Raw genomic sequence first — 17,659 nt, forward strand, 5'->3', positions numbered from 1 at the left:
GGAAGCAAAGATGTTTATTAACGAATTGCAATCCGGGCCGAGATGGTGACTGGTGTTAGTCTACCAAGCTCGGCCCCGAACAGGGCTCAAACAATACAATTTATAGGAATTCAGACTACACTCAGGGAGGGGGAGCACATCACCTTATCAATCTACATCCAATAACAGGCTATAGCAAACACAAGATCCAATCATTTCAAACTTAGCAAAAGCATGATCCATTCAAAGCAAAGCGCGGGCTAGTTTCAAATATAGTAAGATCACACAACCAATAGAATTCAACCAGGCAGGGTCGCCACATCCCCCTGCCATCTGCTATGACCACCCATCCGGTGGGCTGCATACCACAAAGTCAGTTCAAAGGTCCTGATAAGGCTTATCCCCATGTAGGGTCCTTCGAACAATGGGTGGCCTTTACTGATAAGATCCTGATAAGGCTTGTCTCCATGCAGGGTCCTTTGAACTATGGGTGGCCTTCACTGATTAGATCCTGTTTATTCAAGGGGGAAGGGGCAAGGAATTTCCTACTTCACTCAGCAAGACAGCTCAACTCTAAAGAGAGAGATAGGAATTTAACACTAAAACCTAAAAAAGGAACTTAACCATAAAAAAATATTAATAAATCATTGGTACTGAAGGAAAGTAACAGCATATTGTTGTCTGTCACAGATAGTACAGAGAGAAATGGAGAGAGGAGGGGAAGACAGAGAGGGGGAGAGAAAGATAAGACACCTGCAGACCTGCTTCACCGCCTGTGAAGAGACTCCTCTGCAGGTGGGGAGCCGGGGGCTTGAACTGGGATCCTTCTGCTGGTCCTTGCACTTCGTGCCACCTGCACTTAACCTGCTGTGCTACCGCCCGACTCCCCAAGGCTATAACTTTTTAATTGGAATCTGCACATCCCCAGAATGTGTCATGCAAAACTGCCCATATCTTACATCAGGATTACAAAATTGAAATTATTGAAAATCTAGTTATATTATTTACTTTTAAAAAAAACTGCCTTTCCATTCTAGAAAGGGGAGGAAAGATGACACCTCGTTCTGTAGCACATCTCTCTGACACTTGAAGAGATTGTACTAATGTTCATTTTCATTATATTAAGAACTCATGCTCCTAATATAAGAAACCTCACCTCTTGCTACCTGAAAAGTGTCTGTAACCAGGAAATAGTACACTAGATGTGCTGCAGGAAAGCCAAGGCCTCTGGGAGGCGGAGGGGAGGCAAGAGGGAGTTGAAAGAGAGGCAGGGATACAGTGCACGACAGTGGAGAAGGACTCAAGCTGCTGGTGGGACTGGCGTGCAGAGACCTGTCACAAGGAGATAAGAAACTGTGTGTGACAACAGCTTCCATGTGACTATTAAATAGGTTCCTTCACTTGAAAGTTTGTTGTGCCAGTGGTCTGGGAGGTGACACAGTGGGTAAATCATTAGACTCTCAAGAATGAGGTCCTGGGTTCAATCCCTGGCAGCACATGTACCAGAGTGATGCCTGGTTCTTTCACTCTCTCCTCCTCTTTCTAATGAATAAATAAAATATTTTTTTAAAAAATAAAAATATATTTTTAATTTTTTTATATATTTATTTATTTTCCCTTTTGTTGCCCTTGTTTTTTATTGTTGTTGTAGTTATTGTGGGTGTTATTGATTTCGTCGTTGTTAGACAGGACAGAGACAAATGGGGAAGACAAAGAGGGTAAAAGAAAGACAGACACCTACAAACCTGCTTCACCGCCTGTGAAGGGACTCCCCTGCAGGTGGGGAGCCGGGGGCTCGAATCGGGATCCTTATGCCGGTCCTTGCACTTTGTGCCACATGTGCTTAACCCGCTGTGCTACTGCTCAACTCCCAAGAAAAATATTTTTTAAAAATCTTAAAAGAAAGGAAGGGAGAGAGGAAAGGAGGAAGGAAGGAAGGAAGGAAGGAAGGAAGGAAGGAAGGAAGGAAGGAAGGAAGTTTGTTGTGCCACGCATATGGGGGTCCAGATCAGAGTTAGATAAAAGGAGATGCAAGAATTTAAAGTGTTAAAAATACACCATAAAGGGTGGTCATGGAATAACTGGAACCGAATTGCCTCTCCTCCCAAAACAACAAATAAATACAAGAGACCCAACTGAAGTCATAATCTGCAGATGAAAGTTCTGCAGCCTCAGGTATGTGCTCACATGCAGTTGGAGTGAAAAGGGACTGGGGGCAGGTTGAAGAACAGAAAAGTCAAATCGGAGCTCTGCGCTGCGTGGGCGCTGAGCTGCACCATTTTGGTGATTTCACTTTAAGTGCAGCAAGCAAGTAACATTGTTCTTAGTGCTGGAAGAAAAGAGACAGGGGCTTAAAACCCATTATTCTTTGACTGGGGAGGGGGGGTTAGCCTTCTGAATTTAAGACTAGAACACAGCATAAAACAGGGCATTTGTGACCACAAGACAGCCCAAAGCAACCACCCCCACCCCATCCCACCCGCCACAGATCCTACAAACAGGAGAAACCTAGAGATCACAATAGCACCACCTGCTGGCCATCAATAACCAGCACAAAAAAAATGTGCAAGCAGAGAAACAGAACTAAACAGCCAACTACGCCATATCAGCCAGACAGAAATAAAACAGGAAATCCAAGGAATTACAGATTTAGAGACTCTCAGAAACAGACTACACAGAGCTCATTACAAAGATTCTCCAAGAATTTAAGCAAAAATTAAGAGAGCATGTTTCTATGGAATTAAAATACATAAGAGAGGAACTTATAACAGAGTTCACTAAGAACCTTCAAATCTTGAAAGAAGAACTTCAGGGAGTCAGAATTCCAGGGAGTAAAAGACACTCTAACTTCAATCCATGCCCAGGTAGAAGGCTTAGGAAGTAGAGCCACACATTCAGAAGAAATTATCTCCAATCAGGAGTCGGGCTGTAGCGCAGCAGGTTAAGCGCAGGTGGCGCAAAGCACAAGGACCGGCATAAGGATCCCGGTTCAAACCCCGGCTCCCCACCTGCAGGGGAGTCGCTTCACAGGCAGCGAAGCAGGTCTGCAGGTGTCTATCTTTCTCTCCTCCTCTCTGTCTTCCCCTCCTCTCTCCATTTCTCTCTGTCCTATCCAACAATGACAACAACAATAATAACTACAACAATAAAACAACAAGGGCAACAAAAGGGAGTAAATAAATAAAATAAATTTAAAAAAAGAAAAGAAATAATCTCCAATCTAGAAGATACGGCCAGCCCACTCTTTCAGTTCAAAGATAAGGGAGAGGAATTGTTCAGAAAAACTGAAGCAACTCTCTGTGAAATTGCAGACTCCATAAAAAGATCGAATATAAGAGTGATAGGTATATCTGAAGAGGAGGACAAGGCCAAAGGCCCAGAGTCCATTTTCAGAGCAATTTTAGCTGAGAACTTCCCTCACTTAGGAAACCATCAGAACATTCTCATTCAAGAGGCAGAAGGAGAGAGTTATGCAGTAGCACAGCAGGTTAAGCGCATGTGGCGCAAAGCACAAGGACCAGTGTAAGGATCCCAGTTTGAGCTCCCGGCTCCCCACTTGCAGGGGGGTTGCTTCACAACCAGTGAATCAGGTCTTCAGGTGTCTTTCTCTCCCCCTCTCTGTCTTCCCCTCTTCTCTCCATTTCTCTCTGCCCTATCCAACAACAATGACATCAATAACAACAACAATAAAAAATGAGGGCAACAAAAGGGAAAATAAATAAATATTTAAAAATTTAAAAATAATAATAAAGAGGCAAAACTATCACCCAGATTTATAAATACAAAAAGACCAACGCCAAGGTACATTACTGTAAAACTAGCCAAAGTCAATGACAAGGAAAAAATTTTGCTGGCTGCTAGGGAAAGGAAAGAAGTTACATACAAAGGCTGAGCTATAAGACTTTCATCAGATTTCTCTTCCCAAACTCTAGAGGCAAGGAGAGAGTGGAATGACTTATTCAAAATTCTAAAGGAGAGAGAGTTCTAGCCACAAATATTGTATCCTGCAAAATTATCCTTCAAAAATGAGGGAGAAACAAAGGTGTCCTCAAATACTCAAGAACTAAAGGAATTTGCCACAATCAACCCCACCTTACAAGAAATACTGAACCAAGTCCCACAAGAAAGGAGGAAGCAAAGGAATCCATGTTCCAAACACCAAATTGCAGATGCTACCGTGACATCTACCTGACTTGCTCGGACAGATGCCCTCACCAATGTACCCTGAAACCCCACCTCTCCAGAGCGCTGCCTCAGTAGGGAAAGATAGGGACAGGCTGAGAGTATGGATCAAACTTTCAGTGCCTATGTCCATCAGAAAAGTAATTACAGAAACCTCCCACCTTTTGTACCCCATAATGACCCTGGGTCCATGCTCCCAGAGAGATAAAGCTTCCAATAGAGGGGATGGGATATGAAACTCTGGTGGTGGGAAATGTGTGGAATTTCACTCCTCTGTCTGATTTTGTTGATATTTTCTATTTTTATTTTATAAATAAATTAAATTGAAAAAATAATAAATAATAAACCATAAAGTACCTAATGAAACAGTTTCTACTTATACCTAGATACCCTCCTCACCTACCTCCTACTGCACTCCAAAGCTAACTTGGTCAGACAAAGTAAGGACTACAAAAGCTGAATAAAGGCAAGAGACTGCATACATTAATGATGACTCTTTAGTCACTACCAGGTCATCCCATCACCTGGGGCCCTAGTCAGGGAGTCCTTGGATTCTCACACAGATGCACAGACAAGATGGGCCTAGACCTCTAACAGATCTCTCTCTCCATCAGGGACATCTCCATGTCACTGGTCATCTCCATCAGGAACAGCATAATGGATTGTGGGCCCCTATAGGACCTTGCCCTCAACAGTGGTAGGGAATGTTCCATTCTCCGAAGGGAGGTTGGACAATGTACTCTACTTATCACCCAAGGATGATGGGTCCTGAAATTAGTGCAGCCTGGAATGTTCCTAGACATAGCCACGGAATTGCCAGATCAGATGTACAGGGGTGCAGAGGTTACATAGGCTTCTGTGCTGAATATGGGCCCCAGATCAAACTAATGGGGTTTACAATTAAAAAATTTTATATACTTTTCCCATATTTGGGAGCTACTCTCTTCCCTGATCCAGCTTTCTAGTTCTTTTTCCAATTATGAAACCATCTCCCCAGACAATAACTCACCTGGATATTCAATGTCAAGATCAGGCAAAAACTAGTAGGGTCATGGGCCCCTTGGAATATACCTAAAATAGACCTAATAGCTATTTCCAAAACAGAGACCCCAAATCTTCATCCGCAGTATTCTTGCCTTTAGGTTCATGACTAGTAAACAATTTGTCCTTCTTTATATCTTAACTCTTCTTCAGCCACCAGGTTCCAGATGTTATCATGATGCCAACCTGACTTTCCTGGCCAGACAACTCTACCAAGTGTCCTAGAGCCCCGCCTCCCCAGATCCCAGCCCCACTACAGAAAGAGAGAGACTGGCTGGGAGTATGGATTGACCAGTCAACACCCATGTTCAGTGGGGAAGCAATTACAGAAGCCAGACCTTCCACCTTCTGTACCCCATAATGATTCTGGGTCCATACTCCTAGAGGGATAAAGAATAGGAAAGTTGGAGAGTTAGGTGGTAGCACAGCAGGTTAAGCGCACGTGGCACAAAGTGCAAGGGCCGGCTTAAGAACCCCAGTTTGAGCCCAAAGCTCCCCAACTGCAGGGGAGTCATTTCACAGGCCGTGAAGCAGGTCTGCAGATGTCTATCTTTCTCTCCCCTTCTCCGTCTTCCCTCCTCTCTCCATTTCTCTCTGTCCTATCTAACAATGACAACATCAATAACAACAATAACTACAATAAAACAAGGGCAACAAAAGGGAAAATAAATAAAAATAAATATAAAATTTTTTAAAAGAATAGGAAAGCTATCAAAGGAGGGGATGGGATATGGAGTTCTGGGGGTGGGAATTGTGTGGAACTGTACCGCTCTTATCCTATGGTCTTGTCAATATTTCCATTTTATAAATAAAAATTTTTTTAAAAGAATTTAAAGTGTTGCATAAATAAATTTATAAATATTACAGTTTATGTTTGGCCTCACTTTCCAAGCTTTCTAGACGATTCTAGAACAGATGGCTTATTGCCAATCACTGAGATGAAGAATAGTGCACAATATTGGAACAGAACCTATGGGTCAACATTCGGAAGTCACACAACCCGAGGGACATCCAGACATCCACACATATACACACACCCTTAGCCTCCTTCAACCAGTCAGCTAGTGCAGATGACTGGACTACCAGCTGTATACCTGCTTCTCTCCCTGACCCAGACCCAAGCTTCCGTTTGCTCTCACCTGTTACAACACAGGTGCTTAGCAAGCCTTTCTGTATGTGCCCTTATGCCTTCTCACTACTCGACAGTCTTTTCAAAATGTGAATCAGGTCTCTTCTCTCAGCACTCCACTGTGCTGCTCACTAGTCCAAGCTCCCCTAGGCCACCTCCAAATTGTTCCTTCCCCCACCATTCAGTTCCAGACTCTGAAAAGAACAACTCAGACTGAACCCCGCTGCCCCTTAGCAGTAGGGACTGAAAATGGGGGGGGGGGGCGCAGTAAAGGCAAAAGGGAAGAATCCCACAGGATGAGCAGGAAGAGGGGCTGGTTTCTGTGGAGGCCTCTGCCTTCTGAGAAGGAGGGAGCTCTTCAGCTGGCACCCAATGGAACTTGAACCGGACTAGTGATGGACAGGCCCTGGAGAGAGTTAAGCAGGGGAAGAGCATCCTATGAAAAGGGAACATTCAGGGGACTGGGTGGTGGTGTACCTGGTTGAGTGCACATGTTACAATGCACAAGGACCCGGGTTCAAGCCCCCAGTCCCCACCTGCAGGGGGAAAGCTTTGCAAGTGGTGAAGCAGTGCTACAGGTGTCTCTCTCTCTGTCTCTCTCCTCCTCTGTCAGCCCTACTCTCTGAATATCTGGCTATCTCTATCCAATAAATAAATAAACATAATTTTAAAAATTACAAAAAAAAAAAAAGGGAGCATTCAGTGTCAAGTCCTGAGGAAGGATCATGCTGGGCAGGTTCCAAAACCAGTGAGGACCCAGGATGGCTAAAGTGGAGGGGCAGCTGCAGTAGACTATGTGCTCCCCCGCCCCATGGCACCCTGCAGATGGAGCCAGGATTGTCACCTTCGGCACAGTCTCACCTGTCTGCACAGACCTTGCTTTGGCAAATCTGAGCCTGTTCACTGTTTTCCTCGAGAGGCACCTCGATGGGATCCATCCCTAGTGAACAAAGGTTAGAGACAAATTGATCATCATGCGAAAAGATCACCTCTGTAGGGCTGGATGGTGGCGCACCTGGTTAAGCACACACATACTGCAGTGTGCAAGGACCCAGGTTCAAGCTCCCCATCCCCACCTGTAGGGGGAAGGCTTCACAAGTGGTGCAGTAGGGTTGTAGGTGCCTCTCTCTCTCTCTCTCTCTCTCTCTCTCTCTCTCTTCTCTCAATTTCTGACTGTCTCCAATAAATAAAGATAATAAAAAATTAAAATGAGGGGGCCGGGCAGTAGTGCAGCGGGTTAAACACACATGGCACGAAGCCCAAGGACCAGTGTAAGGATCCTGGTTCGAGCCCCCAGCTCCCCACCTGCAGGGGAGTTGCTTCACAGGTGGTGACGCAGGTCTGCAGGTGTCTATCTTTCTCTCCCCTTCTCTGTCTTCCCCTCCTCTCTCCATTTCTCTCCATCCTATCCAGCAACAATGACAGCAACAACAACAATAATAATAACAACAATAAAGGCAACAAAAGGGGAAAAAGAGCCTCCAGGAGCAGTGGATTGGTAGTGCAGGCACTGAAACCCAGCAATAACCCTGGAGGCAAAAAAAAAAATTAAAAAGAAAAGATCAACTCTGTAAGAACATGGTGCTGGCTCAGGGCCTGCATCACTCCACCCTCCATAGAAGCCATTTTATTCTCCTTTTCTTTATAGAGAATGAGAGAAAGAGAGACAACACAGTACCACTACATTGCTTGTGAAGCTTCCCACTAGCAAGCATTCCCATGTGGTGGCTGGGCACTCAAGCCAGGGGTTTTCCTCAGTGATGTGTGCATTCTGCTTAGTGAGTGCCAGCCCTGTACTGTCTTCTAAGATGAGTGGAGACAATCAAAGGAAAGTAAATGAAAGCATGGGGGGCAGCTGGTGGTGGTGCATCTGGTGGTGGTGCACCAAGTTGAACGCACATGCCAGTATGCACAAGGACCCAGGTTCAAGTCCCCAGTCCCCATGACAGGGGAAAAGCTTTGAGAGTGGTGAAAAAGGGCTGCAGGTCTCTCGCTCTCTCTCTCTCTCTCTCTCTCTGTCTTTTCCTTGCTATCTTGCCTACCCCTCTCGATTTCTCTACACCTCTATCCAATAAATAAATAAACATTAAAAATTTTAAAGATGGGGGCCAGGTGGTGGCACACCTGGTTAAGTGTACACATTACAATGCACAAGGATCTGGATTCAAGCCCCTGGTCCCCATCTGCAGGGGGAAAGCTTCATGAGTGGTGAAGCAGGTCTGCAGGTGTCTCTCTGTCTCTCTCTTGCACTATTTTCCCCTCCCCTCACAATTTCTCTCTGTCTCTATTCAAAATAAATAAATAAAGGTTAAAAAATTAAAGATGGGGGTCGGGCAGTAGTGCAGCGGGTTAAGAGCACATGGCACCAAGCGCAAGGACCACCATAAGGATCCCTGTTTAAGCCCTCGGCTCCCCACCTGCAGGGGAGTGTCTTCACAGATGGTGAAGCAGGTCTGCAGGTGTCTATCTTTCTCTCCCTCTCTGTCTTCCCCTCCTCTCTCCATTTCTCTCTGTCCTATCCAACAACAATGATGATATCACTAACAACAACAACAATAATAACTACAACAATAAAAAAACAACAAGGGCAACAAAAGGGAATAAATAAATATTTAAAGAAAGAAAAAGAATCCCGTTTTGAACCCTCAGCTCACCACCTACAGGGGGTTCATTCACAGATGGTGTGGGTCTGCAGGTGTCTATCTTTCTCCCCCCTTCTCTGTCTTCCCATCCTCTCTCCATTCTGTCCTATCCAACAACAACCACAACGACAAGGGCAAAAAATGGGAAAAATGGCTGCCAGGAGCAGTGGATTCATAGCATGGGCACCGAGCCCCAGCGATAACTCTGGAGGCAAAAATAAATAAATAATAAAAATAAATTTAGGGAGTCAGGTGGTAACGCAGTGGGTTAAGCGCGCATGGCGCAAAGCAAAAGGACCAGCGCAAGGACCCTCGTAAGGATCCCTGTCCGAGCCCCCGGCCCCCCACCTGCAGAGGAGTCGCTTCACAAGCGGTGAAGCGGGTTTGCAGGTGTCTATCTTTCTCTAACCCTCTCTGTCTTCCCCTCCTCTCTCCATTTCTCTCTGTCTTATCCAACAACAACAACAACAACAACAACAGCAATAATAACTAAAACAATAAAAAACAACAAGGGCAGCAAATGGGAAAATAAATAAATAAACATTTTTTAAAATTATATAAATAAATAAATTTAAAGATGCAAAAAAATAAAGTGAAGGAAAGCATGCCATCTAATTCAAATTCTACACCTGCTTCTTCATGTTATGATTGAACCATCAGCTCTTTACCTCTCCTCAGAGAGTTCTCAAGACCCAGGAGAACAAACCATATATCATCTTTGCTAGACATCATGTCAATGAAAGTCATTATTTTCCTTTCATATAAGTATAAAAGCTACTTTGTAAATATGACCCCATTTTCACACCTTGGGCTCTGAGGACCATGATTCTTTGCGTCAGGTCAATGAAGGGCTGGATCAGGCAGAGCCGGGGCTCCTGCTTCTGACTCAGGCAAATGCCGTTGTGATTTACCACCATCCAGTTCCGGTCATACAGCAACCCCTGATTTCCTAGTGGCCAACTGGTCACCTAAATACATACACACAAAGTAAGGTTTTCTGGGCAGGAGAGATAGGATAATAGTTATGCAGAGACTCTCATGCCTAAGACTTCAAAGTCCCAGGTTCAATCCTCTGTACCACCATCTAAGTAGAACTCTGGTAAAAATTAATTATTTAATTTAAATTAATTTAAATATAATTATAATAATAAATCTTTCTAGAGTATTTTTTTAAAAAACAAGGCTTTCTTTCAGCTCTTGTAATTTACCAGGCTCTTGCACACCTCAGCACTACTTAGATGCCATTCCATCTGTCTAGAATGTACTTCCTCCTCTCTCAAGATGCTTGATTCCATCTCATATTCTACATTCCCTCTTCAAGAAGCCACTCCTGCCACCTCCAAATATACTCTAGGTCCCACTATAATGTACTAGACATTGATATACCACAAAGTTCACTACGTTGGAATCCTAGCCCCCACTCTAATAAAATCAGGAGGTGAGACCAGTGGGAGGTGTAGCTCATGGGAGAAACAACCTCAACAGTGGGATTGGAGCATTTACAGAAAAGATCCAGGAAGCTTCCTCACTCATGCCACCTTGTGAGGACATATAAGACCATGGACTCGTGGCTGCAGCTGACCTCATTCCAACTCTTTCTCTAGCACTTAGGAGTTAGTGATCTGTGCAAACCATTTAGACTTCAGTAACACTTGGGCTCCATGCTTATAGAACAAGGATGATAACCATGGCGTTGGTGTGAAGGCTGGAGGAAACAGAGCATGTAAGGGGCTTCAGCAGGGAGTAGTAAACCATGACTCAAAACTCTCTAAGTCAGCCTAAACTAATAAAATGAGAGTGATGATGACTCTTTGGGACCAGGTGGTGGAGCACCTCGTTAAATGCACACATTATGATGGCCAAGGACCTAGGTTCAAGTCCCTGGTTCCCACCTACTGGGGGAAAGCTTGACAAGTGATGAAGCAGATCTGTGAGTCTCTCTCTGTCTCTTTCCCTCTCTACCCTCCCTCCCCTCTCAATTTCTCTCTATCTCTATCCAATAATAAATAAAGGGTTAAAAAAGATTTTTAAGGGTGGGGGTAAATAGCTTAATGGTTATGCAAAGAGACTGTCATGTCTGAGGCGCTGAAGTCCCAGGTTCAATCTCCCGCACCACCATAAGCCAAAGCTGAGCAGTGCTCTGGTGTTTCTCTCTGTGTCTTTCTCTCTCTGCTTATCTCTCAAAAATAAAATAAGTAAAATGCTTTTAAAATTTTTTAAATAAATAAATGATAATGACTTCAGGGGGGTTGGGTGGTGGCACACCAGGTTCAGTGCACATAGTACAAAGCTCAAGGATCCTGGCTCCAGCCCCCAGCTCCCCATCTGTAGGGGGAAGCTTCACAATCGGTGAAGCAGGTCTGCAGATGTTTATCTTTATCTCTCCCTCTTTGCTTTCCCTCCCCTCTCAATTTCTCTCTGTCCTACACAAAAAAATCTGAAAAAAATGGCCACAGCAGCAGTGGATTCATAGTGCAGGCACCAAACCCCAGAGGTAACCTTGGAGGCAAAAATAAATAAATAAAAAATAATGACTTCATATGTCACAGTACTCTGAAGATGGTTTTGATTTTACATGCTCTTCTTTGAAAAAACATCATAAAGCGAACTAAGAAGAAGTAATCACTATGCTTCCATAAAAGCCCTGACCTCAAATGCAGCACATGACTTGATGGGGTAGAGATAAAGGTTGGTGATGACGTGTGTCCCTGGGCCCCAGTTGAAGACTCCTGAAGACTTCTCAGACTGGGTATGCTGGGTTTCGATGGCCTCAGATAGAGATGAGTGCAAACCTGCAGCATCCACAGTAGTGGACAAGCGGTTCCAAACCCCAGAGTCTGCGGAAGCATCTTCCTGAGGCCACAGGCTGTGTCTGTCCATGGCAGCGGGTGTGCTTCCAGCCCTGACTTCCAACTGTGGCTCCCTGGCATTCCTGGGGGTAACCTGAGAGAGAGGCTGGCCTTCAGATGGGCGCAGTCGGGTTGCAATGATGAACCTGAGGAAGGCCTGGGCGTCCTCAAGTGTAGACATGTATCCAAATGAAATCCTCACTGATCCTGTTGGCTGCCCATCGATGAGGTCAATGTCATCTCCACAGATGTGACCAGCCTAGAATAAAAGGGAAACAAGTCATTCAGAGTGATCACTCATAGACAAGTTGGAAAATGCTTTGCAAAACAAATGGGGGGGGGGGGTGGCAGGCGGTGGTGCACCTGATTAAGTGCACACATTATAGTGGGCAAGGACCCAGGTTCCAGTCCCTGGTGCCTACCTGTAGGGGGAGCTTCATGAATGGTAAAGTAGAGCTGCAGGTGTCTCTCTGTCTCTCTCCATCTCTATCTTCCCCTTTTCTCCTCTCAATTTCTCTTCTCTATCTAATAAATAAATATTTTAAAATAAAATAATTTTAAAAATAAGTAAAAAATTTTTAAATGTTGTTAATTTTACAAAATTCACCCATGGAAATAGAACTGCAATGCTCAGAAACAGGACTCCACTTTCTGGACCTTACTTTACACAACTAAGAAGTAAGATTAATATCAATCTCAAGAGTTCACAGAGCCCCCATGTAGACAATTTTTTTTTACAAGAAGATCCAAAGCATTAAATAGAGAAAGGAGAGCCTTTTCAACAAATGGTTCTGGGAAAACTGGATTGAAGAATGAAAGAGGAGCTGGGTGGTGGTACACCTGGTTGAGTGCACACATTACATGCACGAGGACCTGGGTTCAAGCCCCTGGTCCCCACCTGCAGTGGGAAAGTTTTTGCAAGTTGTGAAGCAGTATTGCAGGTGTCTCTCTGTCTCTCTTCCTCTCTACCATGCCTTTCCCTCTCAATTTCTAGCTGTCTCTAACCAATATATAAATAAAGATAATAAAAAATTAAAAAGAATGAAACTGGAGACTGGGGAGACATAATGGTTATACAAAAGACTTTTATACCTGAGGCTCTGAGATCCCACATTCAATCGCCAGCATGACCATAAACCAGACCTGAACAGTGTTTTGGACTCTCCCTCTGTATCTTTTTCTTTCCCATTAAAATATATATAAATGAAACCAGACCACCACATATCACCATGCAAATAACTCCATTAAGAATGGGGAGAGGACATGGACAGAATCTTCACCCAAAAAGGCATTCAGATGGCCAACAGACATATAACAAATGCTCAAAATCACTGGCTACCAAAGAAATGCAAGTAAAGACAACAGTGAGTTACCACCTATCACCTGTAAGAATATCACACATCGTGGGATCGGGCAGTAGTGCAGTGGGTTAAGCGCACATGGCTCAAAGTGCAAGGACTGGCATAAGGATCTGGGTTCGAGCCCCTGGCCACCCACCTGCAGAGGGGTCACTTCCCAGGCTGAGAAGCAGGTCTTCAGGTGTCTTTCTCTCCCCCTCTCTGTCTTCCCCTCCTCTCTCCATTTCTCTCTGTCCTATCTAATAACAACAATATAAATAACAACAACAATAATAACCACAACAACAATTTAAAAAAGGGCAACAAAAAGGGGAAAAAATAGTCTCCAGGAGCAGTGGATTCATGGTACAGGTACTGAACCCCCAGCAATATCCCTGAAGGGAAGAAAAAAAAAAGAATATCATACATTGGAAGGATAGGAACAAGTGGGTGTGTGGGGTTAATAGGAATACTTCTACACTGCTAATGGGAATGTAAACTGGTTCAACCTCTGTGAAAGATATTTCAGAAGTATCTCAGAACATTGGAAATGGACCTATACTATGACCCAGCAATCCCTCTCTTAGGGATCTATCTAAAGAAAATAAAAACACCTAGCCAGAGAGACCTATGTACTTCTATGTTCATAGCAGTACTCTTTGTAGTAGCCTAAATATGGAAACAATCCAGATGCCCAACAACAGGTACCATTCCTAATAGCTGAGCAGTATTCCATTGTGTATATATACCACAACTTTCTTAGCCACTTATCTATTGTTGGACACCTGGTTTGCTTCCAGGTTTTGGCTATTACAAATAGTGCTGCCATGAACACAGATATACTGAGACCTTTTTGGATGAGCATGTTTTGTTCCGTAGTATACATCCATAGGAGAGGAATTTCAGGGTCATAGGGTAAGTTCATTTCTAGCCTTCTGAGAGTTCTCGACTGCTTTCCACACGGGTTGGATCAACTAACATTCCCACCAGCAGTGCAGGAGGATTTCTTTGTCCCCACAACCTCTCCAGCATTTGTTGCTGCTATCTTTTCTGGTGTATGACATTCTCACAGGAATGAAGTGGTATCTCATTGTTGTCCTTATTTGAATTTCTCTGACAATCAATGACTTGGAACATTTTTTCATGTCTGTGGGCCTTCTGGATCTCTTCTTTGGTAAATATTCTGTTCATATCCTCTCCCCACCTTTGGATGGGGTCATTCTGTTGTTGTTGCTGCTGAGTTTGGTGAGCTCTTTTTTTTAATTGAAGTCATACTTGTGAAAGCATGAAAGTTTCAGATATCCAGCCTGTGGACCCAGCTTCTGTACACAGATGCCAACAGAATTTCAGCTTCAATCCATCATCATACCACTGACACCTTTTACCTAGTTCACCTAGCCTCACTCCACTCCCTTCCCTTCTGGAAACCACTGTTTTGTTCTTAGAGTCTAAAAGTTTAGTTCTTTTTTATTTACTTTCTGCCCTGTAAGTAAAAAGTGACAGCCACAGAGGTATCAATTGAATATATTTCCCATGGTAGTTGATCCCCTTTTCAATTGCATGACACCCCCCCCCCCAGACAAACAACAGCAGGTAGAGACACCCCCTTGGGTTCATTCTGACTCTGTTTGCAATGCAGGGTCCAGTACCAACCTGATGATGCTTCTTGACCATCTCGTTGCTTATCCCCAGATGCCGCTGGCAGGCCCCAGTGTTACAGAAGCAGCCAGTTCGCACTTGGATGTTGTAGAGACTGGCCATTTTGTCCACCTAAAGATTTAGATGGCATGGAACAGTGTCAGGGATGTCACTGTCTCTCTCTGCCTGGGAGAGCATTTCAGATCAACATTCTGACCTCTTTCCTAGCAATCAAATGAAAACATGAGCCTGGAGTTTCATCCTAAATAACTATGAGATAGTGTGGGTTTATAAAACACATTTATAAAAGATTATTGAGAATTGAGGCTTATGGAGTTGAACTATAGATATTCCCCAAAAAGGAGAATGTATTGAACTTAGGTGAAACTCCAAGTTAAGTGTTCATACACTTCAATCTGAGCGCATCTGGGATGCAACGCATCATGTGCTATCGTGGCCTGGACTCTACATCACTGCACTAATGTTGTCAATTACGGAAGGACCAGTGTTGGGTTTTATGTTTTGTTTTGTTTTGTTTTGTTTTTCCTCCAGGGCTATCACTGGGGCTCAGTGCCAGCATTACGAATCCACTGCTCCTGGTAGCCATTTTTTTCCATTTTATTGGATAGGACACAGAGAAATTGGGGGGGGGGGAGATAGAGAGGGAAAGAGAACAATAGACTCCTGCAGACCTGTTCCACAACTAGTGAAGCATTCCCGCTGCAGGTGGGGAGCAAGGGCTCAAACTTGGGTCTTTATGCTGAATGCACCATGGCTTGGCCCCCAAGACCAGTGGTCCCTGCAGAAGGCGCAGTGTTCTCTCTGGCAGTTCACAGGTTTCGTCACACAAACGACAAGACCCCAGAGACTGCAAATTTCAAGATCCAGAGAGGCTGCAGAGCTCCACACAATAACAGTCTTCTTGTGGTCTAGGAGGTGGTGCAGTGGCTAAGGCACTAGACTCTAAAGCATGAGGTCCTGAGTTCAGTCCCTGGCAGCACATGTACCAGAGTGATGTCTGGTTCTTTCTCTCTCTCTCTCCTATCTTTCTCATTAATAAATAAATAAAATCTTTAAAAAAAAAAAAAGAAAAGAAAAGAAATTAGAAAAAAAAAGTCTTCTTGTGAATAGGTCAGGGAAAAAAAAAAAAAACCTTACCTGGGAGTAGCCAATAATGTTTCCATGGTCATCAAGCACGTTGAAATTGATGATTGGACCCTGAACCTCAGGGTTGCTGAACTCAGAGTCGCTGTAGATCTGCACCACGGGGGCTCCGTTGGGGTAGTGGAGGGCTAACAGGGCAGCGTAGGTGTACCGAGCCAAGGTAAAAGTGTGCTGCCTTACGTTCTCCATGCCACCTCAACAGTCACCAGACAACACAGAATCATGAACTTTATGTGAGCTCGCTCATTCATTTAAAAACAAAACGGGGGTGGGGCGGTAGCACAGCGTGTTAAGCGAAGGTGGCGCAAAAGCTCAAGGACCAGCTTAAGGACCCTGTTCGAGCCGGCTCCCCACATGCACGGGAGTCGCTTCACAGGCGGTGAAGCAGGTCTGCAGGTGTCTTCCCCCCCCCCCCCCCCCCCCCCCCCGCCAATCTTCCCCTCCTCTCTCACTTTCTGTCCTATCCAACAACCATGACATCAACAACAACAACAATAACTACAACAGTAAAACAACAAGGGCAACAAAAGGGAATAAATAAATAAATAAATAAATAAATAAATAAATAAACTGGACCTGCTGTATTGCACCAAAGTAAAAGACTCTGGGGTGGGTGGGGGAAAGAGTACAGGTCCAAAAAGGATGACAGAGGACCTAGTGGGGGTTGCATTGTTATGTGGAAAACTGAGAAATGTTATGCATGTATAAATTATTATATTTACTGTTGAATGTAAAACATTAATCCCCCAATAAAGAACTTAAAAAGAAAAAAAAGGACGACAAAAGGGAAAAAATTAGCCTCCATGAGCCATGGATTCATGGTGCAGGCACTGAGCCCCAGCAATAACCCTGGAGAAAAATAATAATAATAAAAAAATAACTTGCTTTGTCCAGCCCATTTGTGGGGAGGATGGATATTGCCACGGCCTGCATTTCACAAGACCAAGCCAAGACCGGTTTGTGCTGTTCCTCATCAGTAATGTTCACCCTAAATGTCACTTTTTCCCCCTTCTCCTTTCCAGAGATCAGCCACATCTAGTTAGGCTGACCACGTATCATCTCTCTACCCTGAAACCACTCTGCACCATGAATCATTTTGACTGTGCATTAGTGTGTTCAAGAGACTAAATGGTTATATGGGAAACTGGCAAATGTTATGCATGTAGAAACTATTGTATTTACTGTCGAATGTAAAACATTAATTCCCCAATAAAGGAATTATAAAAAAGAGAGAGAGAGACTAAATGGAACTGTCTCTCCCCTCACTGTCCCTAAATTAATCTCTCCCCTCCCCCCTGCAACCATTTAAGTTTTAGGTAGAAAGCAAGCCATGAGACTCAGCAATGCTTGGTGCTGAGCCCCAATACACAATGCCTAGGATTTGAGAAACCCTTGCCCATATATGCTTTAAAGTTTCCAGTCAAAATCCCCACCTTGGGGCTGTGGAGGTGTCCCGCCTGGTTGAGCGTACATATTATTGATACAATATGCAAGGACCTGGGTTCAAAACCCAGGTCCTCACCTGCAAAGGGCAAGCTTTATGGTTGATGAAGCAGTGCTACAGGTGTCTCTCTCCCAACCTCCCACTCTCCTCTCAATTTCTCTCTGTCTCTATTCAATACACAAATATATATTTATAGAAAAAAATCCCCAACTCATCTTCTGCTCTGCTGTACCCCAGCCAGCCTGCCTGCACTT

The 17,659-nt window shown here is 44.2% G+C and overlaps 1 protein-coding gene across 1 annotated transcript in view; it reads right to left on the minus strand.

Annotated features, from left to right (window-relative positions):
* The window catches only part of MOCOS (molybdenum cofactor sulfurase), a 116,464-nt gene that overhangs the window by 58,602 nt on the left and 40,203 nt on the right, over positions 1 to 17,659 (minus strand). Inside the window, exons 6-10 of the mRNA XM_060173720.1 lie at positions 15,956 to 16,155; positions 14,813 to 14,929; positions 11,623 to 12,081; positions 9,779 to 9,941; positions 7,193 to 7,271 (exon numbers count right to left, since the gene is read on the minus strand). Coding sequence (XP_060029703.1) covers positions 7,193 to 7,271; positions 9,779 to 9,941; positions 11,623 to 12,081; positions 14,813 to 14,929; positions 15,956 to 16,155 — 1,018 coding nt within the window. The remainder of the gene's footprint in view (positions 1 to 7,192; positions 7,272 to 9,778; positions 9,942 to 11,622; positions 12,082 to 14,812; positions 14,930 to 15,955; positions 16,156 to 17,659) is intronic.

This window comes from Erinaceus europaeus, chromosome 15, assembly GCF_950295315.1.
Source record: "Erinaceus europaeus chromosome 15, mEriEur2.1, whole genome shotgun sequence".
Classification (NCBI taxonomy): domain Eukaryota; kingdom Metazoa; phylum Chordata; class Mammalia; order Eulipotyphla; family Erinaceidae; genus Erinaceus; species Erinaceus europaeus.